Source organism: Delphinus delphis, chromosome 8 (genome assembly GCF_949987515.2).
Source record: "Delphinus delphis chromosome 8, mDelDel1.2, whole genome shotgun sequence".
Taxonomy (NCBI): Eukaryota; Metazoa; Chordata; class Mammalia; order Artiodactyla; family Delphinidae; genus Delphinus; species Delphinus delphis.
This window is the reverse complement of record NC_082690.1, coordinates 68,519,712-68,538,357: the sequence shown is the minus strand read 5'-3', so window position 1 is coordinate 68,538,357 and position 18,646 is coordinate 68,519,712. Positions and strand designations below refer to the sequence as shown.

The window sequence follows — 18,646 nt, the reverse complement described above, 5'->3', positions numbered from 1 at the left end:
GCTTGACCATGAAAGTTTTTAAAGGGAAAAAGGGGAAATTAATTGCAGGGGAGGGGATGAGAGTCTCTGATATCTTCCACTGTATGCAGACTTTCTTCTGATTGGTTGGTACTGAGGTAACAGAGTGCTGTTCCAGGATCTTGTGCTCAGCTGAAGTTACCATCCTCCACCTGGGTGGGGGCCTTAGTTCCTGCAGAAGATGGCAAAGATATTGTTATGTATATCTCTTGAGGGGGAACCAGGACCCTGCTTTATCACCGCACTATTATTTCTTGACTGCTCCTCCTTTGTTTCTACATTCCCTCCCTTCCCGGATTAGCAACTGTTTGAATCTCCCTTTGGTCAGGGAAGGTCAGGGAGGCTGAATGAAGCCTATTTCCTACAAACAAGAAATGGGAGACACAGAAAGTATTTGTACCCAGGAGGGTCCCACAGAGTCCTGCTGGGTTTCAAATATACCATAATTATTATAAGTCATACTCCTGTGTCCAAATCATATCTCTGCCACTATAGTTTGATAACCCCAGACAAGTTTTAAACCTATTTATGTTTCAGATTCCTCAGTTGTAAAATAGTTGTCAAAATAGTCCCATTTTATGACTGTTGTAAAGATTAAACGTATAATGTTTATAAAGTACTTAGAATAGTTCCCGGCATATAGTAAGGGCTCTATAAGTGTAACTATTATTATATTATTGCACTCTGACTAATGAAAGATATGAGTATTTTGCTGAATCCAAGCTTAAAATCAAACTGCCAGCTAAATTATTTAGTGGCAAGGAAAGCACTTACGGTTGAAAAACTATAGGCAGAAATCTTTATACTAGATAAAAGGTTGTCAGCTTTATCACTTGTGAGTGTCATCTTATTTACACCTGAAAAGAAACCAAGATGCCTATCCTTCAGTGTTCCCTCAGGTAAAAAGAAGTAATCTTCAAATCTGCAGAGACTGCATTTAAGTGTAGGAGTCTGACCTTGAAACTTTTTACCACTAGCAGGAATGAGGTTGTGTGCACATTAAACACCTACATCTGCCTCTCCTTCCCACTCCAATGGTCCTGGTATTATTGTAAATCATATTTGTCTGTCTCCCCCCCAGCACAAACATTCGTCAAGGTCAAGGTTCATGACTGACCTTCTCTATAATACCATCCCTTCCAACACCTTAGCAGATATGTTCTGGATTGAATTCCCTTCTTCCATTCTATTCACCTGTATTCTCTGTAATCTGACATTGCAGGAAAAGCCATGGATATAAGAGACATAGATTTAAATTCAGACCTTGTTCCCTCACTAGCTGAGTAAACTTGAACCAGTAACTTCATAAGTCCAAGCTTCAACTTCTCACTTAAAAGATAGGAATAATGTTTACCTCAAATATACTGTGAGAACCAAATAAGACAATGTATAATATGAAGTGCTGTGGAAAGTGATAATAGATGATCAAAATAATCTTATTTGACTGAATTTTGCTGTATTGTCACCACTCTAATTCTCAATTTAATTCCTAAACTTTTTTTTTTTTTGCTTAAATTACCACTCATTTATTTATCTTGGCCTGCGATACCTCCATGAACATTTAAAAAATTAATGGAATTCAGGGACTTCGCTGGTGGTCCAGTGGTTAAGAATCCACCTTCTGAGAAACAAAAAGAACTACAATCCTGCAGCCTGTGGACAAAAAACCATGTTCACATAAAGATAGACAAGATGAAAAGGCAGAGGGCTATGTACCAGATGAAGGAACAAGATAAAACCCCAGAAAAGCAATTAAATGAAGTGGAGATAGGCAACTTCCAGAAAAAGAAATCAGAATAATGATAGTGAAGATGATCCAGGACCTCGGAAAAAGAACGGAGGCAAAGATCAAGAAGATGCAAGAAATGTTTAACAAAGACCTAGATGAATTAAAGAACAAACAAACAGAGATGAACAATACAATAACTGAAATGAAAACTACATTAGAAGGAATCAATAGCAGAATAACTGAGGCAGAAGAATGGATAAGTGACCTGGAAGACAGAATGGTGGAGTTCACTGCTGCAGAACAGAATAAAGAAGAAAGAATGAAAAGAAATGAAGACAGCCTAAGAGACCTCTGGGACAACGTTAAACACAACAACATTTGCATTATAGGGGTCCCAGAAGGAGAAGAGAGAGAGAAAGGACCAGAGAAAATATTTGAAGAGATTATAGTCAAAAACTCCCCTAACATGGGAAAGGAAATAGCCACCCAAGTCCAGGAAGGGCAGAGAGTCCCATACAGGATAAACCCAAAGAGAAACACGCTGAGACACATAGTAATCAAATTGGCAAAAATTAAAGACAAAGAAAAATTATTGAAAGCAGCAAGGGAAAAATGACAAATAACATACAAGGCAACTCCCATAAGGTTAACAGCTGATTTCTCAACAGAAACTCTACAAGCCAGAAGGGAGTGGCATGATATACTTAAAGTGATAAAAGGGAAGAACCTGCAACCAAGATTACCCTACCCAGCAAGGATCTCATTCAGATTTGATGGAGAAATCAAAAGCTTTACAGACAAGCAAAAGCTAAGAGAATTCAGCACCACCAAACCAGCTCTACAACAAATGCTAAAGGAACTTCTCTAAGTGGGAAACACAGGAGAAGAAAAGGACCTACAAAAGCAAACCCAAAAAATTAAGAAAATGGTCATAGGAACATACATATTGATAATTACCTTAAATGTGAATGGATTAAATGCTCCAACCAAAAGACACAGGCTTGCTGAACAGGTACAAAAAAAGACCTGTATATATGCTATCTACAAGAGACCCACTTCAGACCTAGGGACACATACAGAATGAAAGTGAGGGAATGGAAAAAGCTATTCCATGCCAATGGAAATCAAAAGAAAGCTGGAGTAGCAATACTCATATCAGATAAAATAGACTTTAAAATAAAGAACATTACAAGAGACAAGGAAGGGCACTACATAATGATCAAGGGATCAGTCCAAGTAGATATAACAATTATAAATATATATGCACTCCACATAGGATCACCTCAATACATAAGGCAAATGCTAACCGCTATAAAAGAGCAAAATGACAGTAACACAACTATAGTGGGGGAATTTAACACCACGCTTACACCAATGGACAGATCATCCAGACAGAAAATTAATAAGAAAACACAAGCTTTAAAAGACACAATAGACCAGATAGATTTAATTGATATTTATAGGACATTCCATCTGAAAACAGCAGATTACACTTTCTTCTCAAGTGCACATGGAAAATTCTCCAGGATAGATCACACCCTGGGTCACAAATCAAGCCTCAGTAAATTTAAGAAAATTGAAATCATATCAAGCATCTTTTCTGACCACAATGTTATGAGATTAGAAATAAATTACAAAAAGTAAAAAAAAGTAAAAAAAAAAGTAAAAAACACAAACACATAGAAGCTAAACAATACGTTACTAAATAACCAAGAGATCACTGAAGAAATCAAAGAGGAAATCAAAAAATACCTAGAGACAAAAGACAATGAAAACACGATGGTCCAAAACCTATGGGATGCAACAAAAGCAGTTTTAAGAGGGAAGTTTATAGCATTACAATCCTACCTCAAGAAACAAGAAAAATCTCAAATAAACAATCTAACCTTACACCTGAAGGAACTAGAGAAAGAAGAACAAACAAAACCCAAAGTTAGTAGGAGGAAAGTCATCATAAAAATCAGAGCAGAAATAAATGAAATAGAAACAAAGAAAACAATAGCAAAGATCAATAAAACTAAAAGCTGGTTCTTTGAGAAGATAAACAAAATTGATAAACCATTAGCCAGACTCATCAAGAAAAAGAGGGAGAGGTCTCAAATCAATAAAATTGGAAATGAAAAAGGAGAAGTTACAACAAACACCACTGGAAAACATCCTAAGACTACTACAAGCAACTCTATGCCAATAAAATGGACAACCTGGAAGAAATGGACAAGTTCACAGAAAGGTATAACCTTTCAAGACTGAAACAGGAAGAAATAGAAAATATGAACAGACCAATCACAAGTAATAAAATTGAAACTGTGATTAAAAATCTTCCAACAAACAAAAGTCCAGGACCAGATGGCTTCACAGGTGAATTCCATCAAACATTTAGAGAAGAAGTAACACCCATCCTTCTCAAACTCTTCCAAAAATTTGCAGAGGAACACTCCCAAACTCATTCTATGAGGCCACCATCACCCTGATACCAAAACCAGACAAAGATACTACAAAAAAAGAAAATTACAGACGAATATCACTGATGAATATAGATGCAAAAATCCTCAACAAAATACTAGCAAACAGAATCCAACAACACATTAAAAGGATCATACACCATGATCAAGTGGGATTTATCCCAGGTATGCAAGGATTCTTCAGTATATGCAAATCAATCAATTGTGATACACCATATTAACAAATTGAAAAATAAAAACATATTATCATCTCAATAGATGCAGAAAACACTTTTGACAAAATTCAACACCCATTTATGATAAAAACTCTCCAGAAAGTGGGCATCGAGGGAACCTACCTCAACATAATAAAGGCCACATATGACAAACCCACAGCAAACATCATTCTCAATGGTGAAAAACTGAAAGCATTTCCTCTAAGATCAGGAACAAGACAAGGATGTCCACTGTCATCACTATTATTCAACATAGTTTTGGAAGTCCTAGCCACGGCAATCAGAGAAGAAAAGGAAATAAAAGAAATACAAATTGGAAAAGAAGAAGTAAAACTGTCACTGTTTGCAGATGACATGATACTATACATAGAGGTTTCTAGAGATGCCACCAGAAAACTACTAGAGCTAATGAGTGAATTTGGTAAAGTTGCAGATTGCAAAATTAATGCACAGAAATCTCTTGCATTCCTATACACTAATGATGAAAAATCTGAAAGAGAAATTAAGGAAACACTCCCATTTACCACTGCAACAAAAAGAATAAAATATCTAGGAATAAAACCTACCTAGAGAGACAAAAGACCTGTATGCAGAAAACTATAAGACACTGTTGAAAGAAATTAAAGATGATACCAACAGATGGAGAGATATACCATGTTCTTGGATTGGAAGAATCAATATTGTGAAAATGACTATACTACCCAAAGCGATCCACAGATTCAATGCAACCCCTTTCAAACTACCAATGGCATTTTTCACAGAAGTGGAACAAAAATTTCATAACTTTTACAGAAACACAAAAGACCCTGAATAGCCAAAGCAATCTTGAGAAAGAAAAATGGAGCTGGAGGAATCAGGCTCCCTGACTTCGGACTATGCTGCGAAGCTACAGTAATCAAGACAATATGGTACTGGCACAAAAACAGAAATATAGATCAATGAAACAGGACAGAAAGCCCAGAGATAAACCCATGCACCTGTGATCAACTAATCGATGACAAAGGAGGCAAGGATATACAATGGAGAAAAAAAAGTCTCTTCATTAAGTAGTGCTGGGAAAATTGTACAGCTACATGTAAAAGAATGAAATTAGAGCACTCCCTAACACCATACACAAAAATAAACTCGAAATGGATTAAAGACCTAAATGTAAGACAGGACACTATAAAACTCTTAGAGGAAAACATAGGAAGAACACTCTTTGACATAAATCACAGCAAGATCTTTTTTGATCCACTTCCTAAAGTAATGGAAATAAAAACAAAAATAGGCAAATGGGACCTAATGAAACTTAAAAGCTTTTGCACAGCAAAGGAAACCATAAACAAGATGAAAAGACAACCCTCAGAATGGGAGAAAATATTTGCAAACGAATCAACAGACAAAGGATTAATCTCCAAGATATATAAACAGCTCATGCAGCTCAATATTAAAAAAACTAACAATCCAATCCAAAAATGGGCAGAAGACCTAAATAGACACTTCTCCAAAGAAGACATACAGATGGCCAGAAAGCACATGAAAAGCTGCTCAACATCACTAATTTTTAGAGAAATGCAAATCAAAACTACAATGAGGTACCACCTCACACCAGTTAGAATGGGCGTCATCAGAAAATCTACAAACAACAAATGCTGGAGAGGGTGTGGAATAAAGGGAATCCTCTTGCACTGTTGGTGGGAATGTAAACTGATACAGCCACTATGGAGAAAGAGTATGGAGGTTCCTTAGAAAACTATAAATAAAATTACCATATGATCCAGCAGTCCCACTACTGGACATATACCCAGACAAAACCATAATTCAAAAAGACACATGCACCCCAATATTCACTGCAGCACTATTTACAATAGTCAGGTCATGGAAGCAACCTAAATGCCCATCAACAGACGAATGGATAAAGAAGATGTGGTACATATATACAATGGAGTATTACTCAGCCATATAAATAATGAAATTGGGTCATCTGTTGAGACGTGGATGGATCTAGAGACTGTCATACAGAGTGAAGTAAGTCAGAAAGAGAAAAACAAATATCGTATATTAACGCATGTATGTGGAACCTACAAAAATGGTACAGATGAACTGGTTTGCAGGGCAGAAAATGAGACACAGATGTAGAGAACAAACGTATGAACACCATGGGGGGAAAGCGACAGGGAGGTGCGGGTGGTGGTGTGATGAATTGGGTGATTGGGACTGACATGTATACATGTTAGTATATATTTTTATATTATAAAAATATAAATAAAATAAAATTTAAAAATTAAAAAAAAAATAAAGAATCCACCTTCCCATGCAGGGATCACGGGTTTGATCCCTGGTCGGGAAATTAAGATCCCACATGCCACAGGGCAACTAGACGTGTGCGCTGCAACTAGAGAGAAGCCCACATGCCGCAAATACTGAGCCCGTGCGCTCTAGTGCCTGGGTGCCACAACTAGAGAAGCCCACAATGAAGAGCCCACACGCCACAATGAAGACCCAGCGCAGCCAAACTAAAAAAATAATAAAAAACAAATAAATAAGTAAATAATGGACTTCGTTTTTTAAAAATTAATTAATTTAGTTATTTTTGGCTGCGTTGGGTCTTTGTTGCTGTGTGTGGGCTTTCTCTAGTTGCAGCGAGCGGGGTGCTACTCTTCGTTGCAGTGTGCGAGCTTCTTATTGCGGTGGCTTCTCTTGCTGCGCAGCACGGGCTCTAGGGTGTGCAGGATCAGTAGTTGTGGCGCACGGGCTTTGTTGCTCTGCGGCATGTGGGATCTTCCCGGACCAGGTCTCAAACCCATGTCCAATGCATTGGCAGGCGGATTCTTAACCACTGCGCCATCAGGGAAGCCCAATGGTCTTCATTTTTTTGAAGAGTTTTAGATTTACAGAAAATTTGACCAGGTAGCCCAGCATGTTCTCATAAGCCCACCCCTACACACAGTTTCCCCTATAGTTAGCATATTATATTAATATGGTACACTTTTCATAATTAATGAGCCAATACTGATACATTTTTATTAGTTAAAAACCGTAGTTCAAACTAACACGCCATTGTAAAGCAATTATATTCCAATAAACATGTTAAAAAAAAAAAGAAACATAGTTCAATATTTATCCTGTTCAAACTGGATGATTAAATGATTTTTGTAATTTTGTTGGCATTCAGTATTATCCAATTCTCTCACATTTAAAAGCCCACTGACTTCTCTTTCACAAACACAAAGAATGCTCAGTTTACTTGATGCATTAAAATACTTTTTAAAGAAAACGTTCCCCAAATTCTTGTTGACTTTTTAAATACTCCATTAAATGGAGCCTTATTTCTTGTTCACAGTTTTCAATATGTCTTTGGCAATCAGATTATGCAAATTAAAAGAAAAGCAGCAGTGTTATTAAAGTGCTCCATTGTTTATAGGAACTTTTAAAATATGTTCAATAAGAAAGAATTGATGAAAAGTGTTTCCCTTTAAGTACCTGTTCTTAAAAGGGATAACATTACTTATGAATGGGAAAAAAAATTCCAACTTGAAGTGGACAGTAATTATGACACTTGCCATAGCTATCTTTTCCAATGGATTTCATCCCTTGAAGAATTTGATTCTTTTACATGGATAGTCCTAAATACTTATCCAGCTTGGAGACAAGTGAAATCATCATGTACAGTGTTGAAGAAGAGGGGAATCAGAATTGGTGACAATATTCTTTTTTGTCAGTGGATAGCAATTTAAAGAGTCATTGATCAAGAGATGAAATGTAATTCTGAAGAAAGGGAAAAGCAGTTCATACCATGAAAGATGATATTATGTGCTTCAACAAATCAAATTTGAAGAGCAGTTCTTAGAGTTGATTTTATTCCAGTACATGTTCAGGATACCCGCTCATATGATAATCTTGAGCATGTTTTCACATTAATGTATGTTCAGTCCAGAAAAGAATGAAATAATTTGGATGTGGCCACTGTAGAAGCTATGTAACAATGTAATTGGAACATAGACTGTAACTGCAAGAAACCTGATAAGCAAATTCTACAAAATAGGACCTATTAAAAAAACCCAAGTCATTAGGGAAATAAAGAAAGAGGTACAGAATTCAGATATTTACTTCAGATAAACTCAAATAATTTTTATTACACATATGTCCCTTCCCTTGCAATATCTTTTTTTTTTTTTGCGGCACGCGGGCCTCCCACTGCTGTGGCCCCTCCCACTTCGGAGCACAGGCTCCGGACGCGCAGGCTCAGCGGCCACGGCTCACGGGCCCAGCCGCTCCACGGCATGTGGGATCCTCCCAGACCGGGGCACAAAGGCGTGCCCCGCGCACCGGCAGGCGGACTCTCAACCACTGCGCCACCAGAGAATCCTACCATATCTTTTTTAATCTCAGTGTGCATTTGCATAGGTAATTAGAACTAATTCAAATTTAACTTCTTGTCCTGTGGGATTTTTTTAATTCCTTCTTTTTATTTTGGCCGAGCCACACAGGGATCTTGGTTCCCTGACCAGGGATTGAATCCATGCTCTTGGCAGTGAAAGCGCTGAGTCCTAACCATTGGACCACCAGGGAATTCCCTAATTCCTTTTTTTTAAATTGTGGAAAAAACAAAAACATTTAACATGAGATTTACCCTCTTAATAAAACTTTAAATATAGAATATATTATTGTCGACTGGTATTCTGTGTTTTTATTATTGAAACTGGTGACCCTAGTGATTTCAGGATCTGAACTCAGGTCTTCTGACTCCAAATCTAGTGCTCTTTCCACTATCACCTTCCCTCTAATTGATTTTGTAAAATAACCAGCCACATGAGTATGTTTGGAATTGTTTCACAGTGACTTTCCATACTTTACTGCTGCCCTAGACATCTGGAGAATGTCCCTGGCAGGGAAATATAGAATCTCATTTTCATGCCTCTCTTTGCACCCATTAGATCATTCTTTTGGACAGTTTGTTGAGTTAGGCCATGCTGAAGATTCTCTTCATTGTTGAAAGACGAAGTCAATAGCATTCTAGGTTAAGCCTTTAGAGCATCTCTGTGATGTTTGAAATGCCACGCAATCAGCTTAAAATGGGGACACAGAAAGCTACCAATTGGAATTATATGACCTTAACAGGATTCATGAAAATAATAATAATAATTATTATTATTATTTTACAGTCCAGGTCTTTTATTTTCTTTATACCCATCATGCCATGAATTCATAGGGAATGGGCTCCAACAGTTCAGGCTCCTTTCCATTGGTTCTCACGAAATGTGCTTCTCTGGGTGGTGCAGGCTGGCACTTCAGTTGAACCCAAGTACCTTTCTCTTTGGCTTCCTTCTTTTTCTGATCATTTTCCTTCACCCGTTTCAGGAAGCTATCTTGGCTCTTAGAGTGCTTAATATGCTCGATACGCACATTAATTCTCTTGGCAAGAATCTTGCCCTTAACTTGTTTGTTTACAAGGATGCCAACAGCATGCTGAGTAACATTGTAGACTCTCCCAGTTTTGCCATGGTAACATTGTGGGGCATTCCTTTTTGAACAGTGCCCATTCCCTTGACATCTACAATATCACGTTTCTTGTAGATTTGCATGTGTGTGGCCAAAGGAACAACTCCATGTTTTTTAAAAGACCTAGAGAACATGTAGCGGGTGCCCCTCCTCTTTCCCTTTGTGTTGGTCATTTTGGCGAGTTACTGGAAGATGGCGGTTCTGGCCGAAAAGCCATGAAAATAATTATTATTGTTAGTTGTGATTTTAATCAATACCATGTATGCAGTTGACAAAGTGCATTCATATATATTATTCTATGTGATCCTCACAATAACTCTGTGGAGTAGTTCGTATCTATTTTTCTGTAGAAATTATGGTTCTGTGCTAAAATGACTTGGGTTGTGCAACTAATAAGTGCCAAACATTTACCCTCATCTTCCATATTCGGGTCCTGAGTGTTTCACTGCATAGTGCTGCTAGGTGGATGTAAGAAGAACATAGCTTCTAGGGCTGCCTGTCAGTTTAACTTGCATTGGAGCCCACTCTCCAGTCACACTCGGCACATTTTATTACGAACAATAGAAAGATATGCTTAGTTTTAGTTTAAATTTTACAATTCTTTGTGAAATTAGCAAATTCAAAATGGAATTTATGAACACCATAACTGCCTACTGCCTCAGAATTCTTTGCACTTCAGGGGGCTGGGCTGAAGGAGGAAGAGAGCAGATTGAGCCCAGGAGCTCAACACTCTCCATGTTTAGGACTGGGGACTCCTGGAATGAGGTGGACGCATGTGACAGAATGGGCAAGGGACAATTACCTTTCAGATTTAGATTCAACATACATTTTTAAAAAATTTTTTTTTTATTCGGTACATGGGCCTCTCACTGTTGTGGCCTCTCCCATTGCGGAGCACAGGCTGCGGACACACAGGCTCAGCGGCCATGGCTCACAGGCCCAGCTGCTCCACGGCATGTGAGATCTTCCCGGACCGGGGCACAAACCCGTGTCCCCTGCATCGGCAGGCGGACTCTTAACCACTGCGCCACCAGGGAAGGCCCCACATGCATTTTTTGAATGCCATTTACAGTCAAAACACTTTCACATATGATAGCTCATCTCTGAAAGCTCATAACTAAAAGGAGGGAAGGCAGTATTCTACTTTGAGATGTAGAATTTGAGATCTGAAAAGTTAAGATGCTCTAACTTAAAAAAAAAAAATCACAGGAAAAAAAAGTTCAGGGAGAAGATTGTGAGCAGGGAAATTGCTACTGTTCTAGACTGGCTGATTTTAGGTGCTCAACAAATCTTTACTATGCTGGATTGAAATGGTAATTTGGATTGACATGCTGGCATTCCTAACTCAGACTCTGAGCACCCAGATCATTTGACTTAAAACTTCACTAATGGGAAACCAATACCCCCTGTCCTGCTTTATTTTCCCCACACTATTTTAAAACACAAAGAAAGAATCAAGGTACACAGACTATTGGCTCCAGTTGACTATTGGGAAGGGATGTGAAAGACATTGTATTTTTTTTTTCTGATGTCATAAATTGCATATAATATTCTACCAAGGGTAAAGGGAAAATGCAGCAGAACTAAGAATCTATTCCAAGGGAAGATTCACATTTACTGAGGAAAACATATTGTCTATACTCCAAATGAGAACACTTGGTCTGAAAAGCATATTTACGAGACAATAAAAGAAGAATATTTAGAATTAGCAGTGACATCAGTGGTCTGGTCAGCTCACTGAAAAGGGTCATTAAAAATGTGAGACTTTACTTCTTCATTAAATTGCTATGGCTGTCCAACTTCCTTATGGTTCCAAAAATAAAAATGAAAACTCTCAAAGCCTACTTTCCCCCCGCACCTCCATTTCTTTAAGAAACAGAGGGTACAATTAAATCTCAGGGGGCTTTTGAATGAGGAACACTCAAGGACTTGTTCCAGTGTTTACCTATATCATGAGAACATTACAGAGGCATCTGCACTACTAGAAATCTTTTCAATCAGTAAAGATCCCAAGGCTTCCCCAGGTGACACCCTGGTTTACACTGTGACATTCCTTGCTGTACTTAGAAGGACTCTCTCATCCCAGGCATCCAGAATCTTTTTACCCTCAGTCCCCACCTGCAGAGATGCCTTTTTCTAACTGTGAAAACACTGCATGTCATTTTAACGCTCCTCCATTCCACATAAACATGGAGAAGGAATACAGGCAGGGATGGACGCTCACTGATAGAATGGACAAAAAGCAACAAGTAGTATTTTATTTGTGAAAGTAGCTGCATATTTCATCTTTGAAGGGCTACTCAGGTATAATGTATCCCAGGGTTTATAACAGCTTATACATTATAAAGAGATCAATGGCTTATTAAACGCTGCCTATCAGAGAACCACACTTGAAATATCCATCAATAAAGATTATGGAGCAAGAAAAATAAAGAAATTAATATTATAAAAAACAAGTGGAAAATTCAACAGTTGTTATATGCTGTCCTTTAAAACATTTTTACTCATTGTATCTAACAACAGAAACGTCTGGGGGCTGGTGAGTAGGAGGGAGGAAAATTCTGTCTGACATATTAAGAATTCAGTAGCTCAATAACCCACAGGAGAGCTTAAAGCAAAAGAGTAGGTCAACTGTTAAGACAGTCACCAATTAATCTGTTGACAAAACATGGAAGTAGGAGAACTATAGCTGGATTTCCCAGCGCTGGAAGTTTCTTTTTGATGTTAAGTTCCCAAAGCCATACTAATTCCTATTGAGCAAACAGAAGGAAAAAGTATCAGTCTCAAATTAAACCTCCCATAACGCAAGGGGAAATAACACATGGCCCTTTATCCTTACCAAATGTGAGGAGGGATACAGTAGGTTGTCTGATTCTAGCTTCAGAGAACTTGAGAGCGCTGAGAAAGGCTGAGCTTTTCAAAGGAAAAAGCTATGCTCAGCTCTTTTCTGTCACTCTGACATCAGTCTCTTGTGCCCACATAGCCCTTAGCCCTCTTATTCCTAAATGGTTTCCTTCTATCTAATGTCTACAGTCCCAGAGGCTGATGGTTCAGATAAACTATGTGCCAAATCTTGGCAGCTGTGTCTCTTCTTTGTGGGAAGGTCAAAGTAGTACTTTACAAAATCCAAAGGACACAAAATATTACTAATGCACACATGTGTTTAGAGAGGACTACAAGATAAAACTCCTAGGCATACACACAGAAGACTTCCATAACTTGCACCATACTTACTTTTTTAGGGTCATTACCCACCTCCCCTCTCCTCCCACTAGCGTGTATTCAGTCTTCATTGCCTCTATGCCTTTGCACATGCTGTTCCTTCTTGTCCTTTCTCACCTTCTCTGATGGAAAACTCATTCATCCTTGAGAATACTTAAGCTTCTCAGGAAAACAACTTGCAACAACTACAGGGAAATTAGTCACTTCTTCCTCTGTGCTTTTTGTAAGCCTCTGTTAATATGACTATTATAACGCCTATTATATTATATTCCAATTTATATGTCAAATTTCAGGGCAAGGATCATGTCTCAATCATTTAGTGATTAACACAGCCTCCAGCAGATACCTAGTATATACTCAATGCATTTTTTGAATGAAAAAGCTTTGTCTGTTTTCTTCATTTTTCTGTAAAACTAGTTTAATAATGTGGTTATCTTCAATATGGCAGTTTATTTTTAAATAATTGTAATAAGAGGAAGACAGTGAAAACAGTGTGCATTACTCCTGGAAGGCTGTCAGTTATACCGAACTTACCCAAAGAAGTGGGAAAAATCTCCAAATTAAAATGTTAAACATGGCTTTATAATAACAATCAAAAAATGTGTTTATAAAACCATTTATTTTTCCAGTTCTTCTACTTCTTAACAGAGCGTAAGAAAAAATGGTACACAAACATCAGGTTTAGACTTTGCATCAGAAGAGGTCTTTTAAAGGATCAAAACAATAGATTTTTTTTTTAGTCGAAAGGGACCTCTTGGTTATCTAGTTCAACTCTCTGCTCTGTATGAATCTCTATGATATCTCTGATAGATGCTCACCCAGCTTCTACTTGAACACTTCCAGTGATCGGGAACTCACTACTTAGGAAGGTAATTGATTCTTTATTTTGACAATTACGATATCCAAGTTGAGCCCAAATCTACCTCCTTGTAATCTTTAGCCATTGGACTCAGTCCTTCCTTCTTAAACCACAGAAGATATTCCTTCTTCCTTGTAGAAGCCCTATAAAGAATTAAAAACAGCTACATCATCATCCCAAGTCTTTTCTTTTCCAGACTTTTCCAGTTTGATTCAACTCCTTCTGATATGTCATGTGTATCAACATTTTCACCAACCTGGCTCATATCCTCCAGGCACGTTGCAATTTGTCTCTAAGACTTCTGAAACGGAGCCTGGAACACTACTCCAAATGAGATTTGCTCAGTGTAGAGGATTCCTCAGAACAGCACTAACACATATCTTTCATTCTAGCCTCTGTACAGGTATTTGAAATTTGGACTGGCTCTCACTTGATGTAGAGTCAAAGCTTGGCAAGAGTTAGCAGGAAAGAGGATAACATGAAGCCTGGGTAGGAGCAGAGCTAAGAGAACTGATCCAATTCTGGGGCTTTGGTTGGGAGGCAAGCTGCCTAAACGAACCCTAGATATACCAAGGGGATTCAAGGGGTTTTGATCGATAGATGGGGACAAGGCTGTAGCCATATTTGAAATTAGACAGGTGGTAGCATCTTGCCTCTATTAGGTTTTGGAGCAGGCCCTCCATCACCAGGTGGGGAACATGAGAAAAAAGACCCAACTCCTGGCAAAGAGTCTGGAAAGGGTTAGGCAAATTAGAGTCAGGGAGACTGGGGTTCAAAGAAGGGCTACATTTCTAAGGGGAAACTGAGGTAGTAAGAATTAAAATAGCTCTGGAATCATAAAGACCTTTGTTGAACTCCATCTTCTTCATTTTCCAAACCTGTTTCCTCATGTGAAGATAATAGTATTTACTTTAAAGGATTGCTGTGAAGACTTAGTGGGATGATATAGGTAAAGCCTGGCATACAGTTACTGCTTTTCAAATGTTTTTATTGCAAATTAAAATAAAAAGAGATAAAATGTAAGTTAAGTGAATTTTAAAATAATTTCACCTTTGAAGCCTTTCAAATTAATTATGTACTAAGAGCATATTCTCAAAACATTTTTAACACTTCCTTTAAGAAAAGCACTATACCTATCTTTTTGAAAGATGATCAGGAATGATATGGATTGGTTGAATATGGCTTGTAAAGTAAGCATAATGTAATATGATTCATTATAATCCTCATAATAGTTGTGCCAATATTATGGTTATAAGAAATATACTTATTTTCAGATTTTACTTTCAAATAAGTGATGACTTTACCATAAATCTCTGAAGTCAGTCTTTTTTGTCATATAAATTCACTAATCCAGTCAGAATTACAATTCACTATTTGTTAGAAATCTTTGCATAAATCCTTTTCCCAGCCCCACACTGTTTTCCTTTTAATATCCAATTATCTAAAATTTAAGAGGAATGAGCACCGCCCCATGGGAGTGTGTGTGCTGCTCTGATCCTATAGTTAAAATTCAGAGAATTGGGAGTGACGTCATCCGTAACAATAAAAAAGCTTCTCTTGGTGTGTGGAAGACCTATATATAAAAGTCACATTTAAGGGTCTACAACTCAATTCATCAGCTTTCTCAGGTTTACTCAACTTTGAGAAAGCGTCAGCTGCTAATACACCTGAAAGAAGATCGTGTCCTAAGACATTGTGTGGTGAGTAATCTTTATTTTCTCTTTTAAATTTCATATGAGTTCTTTCTTATGATCAAGCAATTATTTAATGTGTACCATTTTCTACAATGTCATGCTGCTTGTTCAAGGTAAAATGTTAAGGGAGGGTTTGAATATTATTTAATCTAAAAATGCTGTAATAAAAAATAAATTTATGCTACTAAAATATTGTTAAATCATTTATTTTTGTGATTAAATCCTTTTGAGAGGCCTTGCTTTTTATAAACTCATCTGAAATTACATGAAAAATAATTAAAATTTGGCATGATGTGCTTTAATGGTATCTTATTAAAATTTTGAAATAAAACAGCCTAATGAGAAATGAATAATTCTGATTTAAATAATCAATGTAAATTTATTTCTCTGAGTTAAAATTCCACTTTTCCTCCAGAATATCCTCATAGAGAGCTCAATCTGTGTACTATAGTTGGAGAAACTCAGTTTTACTGCTGAATATTTATTCCCTTTACATAAAGCCTTTTCTAATTTTCTATTCTGAAAACTGTACATGAATTTTAAGGATGTTTTACAACCATTTTTCAGCTTTTTAAATGACATTCTTGTAAGAACCTCATCTCTCTATTAAGAACAAGGAAGCAAGGCAGAGGCGTTTGGTGAATGTGACAAGGCTAGAATAGGACACCAAAGCTTCTGTCCTCTGGCTATAATGATTGTTTCTAACACAAACCAAAAATGCAGAATATTCATTTGTTCCTCCTTCAATAGCTTTATATTGCACAGTGAAAATAAATATAGTAGATTATAATGCTCCTTATGCTACTTCTAAATGATGCAGATTCCCTTTAAAATATGAGTACATAGCCACCCTATGTGCATGTTAAAACGGAGAACCTTAAGTATTAAGAAAAGGCATGTCTATGATAAAAGGCTTTGCAATTGTTGAAATGCAGATTACGGTAAGACTTTTCTATTTTGAGATGAAAAGCTTAAAAGCAAAAGAGGAATGTACTAAAAATTATACTCAAACAAAATTGTTAATAAAATAAGCTGAAAAGATAAGATACAGACAGGCATTTTATATGGAGTCAAAGCTCTAAATTCATATAACAAGTAATTAATTAGATGATGTTTAAATGCTTTGACACATTCTTTTTAACGGTAGGAGAAGTGTGTGTTAATTTAGTAAAAACCTCTAAATCAGAGCCTATTCATTTGACATTTATGTTTATCATTGCATTGAAAGGAAGTTTACTTATGAAAAAGAGATTTGCTAAGTCAACAAACACTGTTGACAATTTACCTAATTAAAAGAAGTAGGGACTTCCCTGGTGGTCCAGTTGGTAAGACTCCATGCTCCCAATGCAGGGGGCCCTGCATTGGATCCCTGGTCGGGAACTAGATCCTGCACGCATGCCGCAACTAAAGATCCCACATGCTGCAAGGAGGATCCTGCGTGCTGCAACTAAGACCCGGCACAGCCGAAATAATAAATAAGAAGTAGCCATTTTCAAGCTTCTTGTGTATTTAGTCATAACACAAAATGTGGGAGGAAATTCTAAACAGTAAGGTTTTTCATTCTTCATGTAGCTTAAATTCATATATTAAAACTTGCACAAGAACTCTCAAAAAGATACCTAAGAAAGTAAAGCTAATCTGTCTAATTTCTAAGTCAAATTTTGTGTATACATAATATATACTAATTATCTGTATATATAATATATACTTATATATACTGTAAAATAAAGAGGCTGATTCCAAAAGTCTCTCATGAAAAACAATCCAATTAGTTACTGTCACACTCTGTACAAAGTTGTATGATTATAAATATAAACTACTATAAATTTAATTGTATTGTTTGGAATATTAAAAATATTTTAAATGCCTCCATTTCGCTTTTTCTTTTAGTGAAGATGATGTCTGCAAAAGACATGGTTAAAGTAATGGTTGTCATGTTCGCGGTTTGTTTTCTTGCAAGATCAGAAGGGAAGTCTGTTAAGTAAGTACCATAGCCTGTTCTGCACGGTGAGGGCATGGGAATTGGATTTTTAAGGTTGGCTTTATGATTTGGAAGAGGGGAGCTAATGGAGTGATCCTCTCTGATTCTGTTCCCTCTAGGAAGAGATCTGTGAGTGAAATACAGCTTATGCATAACCTGGGCAAGCATCTGAGCTCCATGGAAAGAGTGGAATGGCTGCGTAAGAAGTTGCAGGATGTGCACAACTTTGTTGCTCTCGGAACTTCTATAGCTTACAGAGATGGTAGTTCCCAGAGACCCCGAAAAAAGGAAGACAATGTCCTGGTTGAGAGCCATCAAAAAAGTCTTGGAGAAGCAGACAAAGCTGATGTGGATGTATTAATTAAAGCTAAACCCCAGTGAAAACAGATATGATCAGAGCACTGCTCTAGACAGCATAGGGCAACAACATTACATGCTGCTAATGTTTTCAAGCTCTATTAAGATTAAGTGCCAATATTTCTAATATTACCAAACTTTATGTGTAATCTATTGCTAACTGTGGTAGCAGCAATTTTAATTGATTATTTTGATTTTACTTTTATTCATCTAAGAGCTCTTTTAATAATTCTATTTCTATTGATTCTAAATAAATGAAGTTAAGTATTTCTTCCCTGTTATAAAAATATCTTTTGGTTATGAGTAACACCAATATGTTTAAACTGAATGTGACTAAGAAGAACAACACAATTTTTTTTTAACCCTATGTCTAACATTCTGATATTTTGAAATTATCCTTTAAATATTATCAAAGTACCAGGTCCCCGAATCATCACTAGCTAGTTACTATTGTCCTCTTCATTTCAGGAAAGGAAATGAAATGCCCCTGGTCATATTCCTAGTCTGGACCCCAAATTGCAAGGCATAGAATTTTTGTGTTTAATAGAATATAACTTTGTTCATTTGTCCTTCCTCACACACATTTCTAACAAAACGGACTGACTTAACCAAAGACAATTTAGAA

At 37.0% G+C, this 18,646-nt stretch overlaps 1 protein-coding gene and 1 pseudogene across 1 annotated transcript; one reads left to right on the top strand and one right to left on the bottom strand.

Annotated features, from left to right (window-relative positions):
- Positions 1–9,599: 9,599 nt before the first annotated feature.
- LOC132429115 (large ribosomal subunit protein eL21-like) lies at positions 9,600–10,081 on the bottom strand (annotated as a pseudogene).
- A 5,459-nt stretch (positions 10,082–15,540) lies between these two features.
- PTH (parathyroid hormone) lies at positions 15,541–18,290 on the top strand. Its single transcript, XM_060017313.1, has 3 exons — positions 15,541–15,689; positions 17,574–17,664; positions 17,784–18,290. Exons 2-3 carry the CDS (start codon positions 17,579–17,581, stop codon positions 18,043–18,045), a joined length of 348 nt encoding a protein of 115 aa, XP_059873296.1. The 5' UTR covers positions 15,541–15,689; positions 17,574–17,578; the 3' UTR covers positions 18,046–18,290.
- Positions 18,291–18,646: the final 356 nt, after the last annotated feature.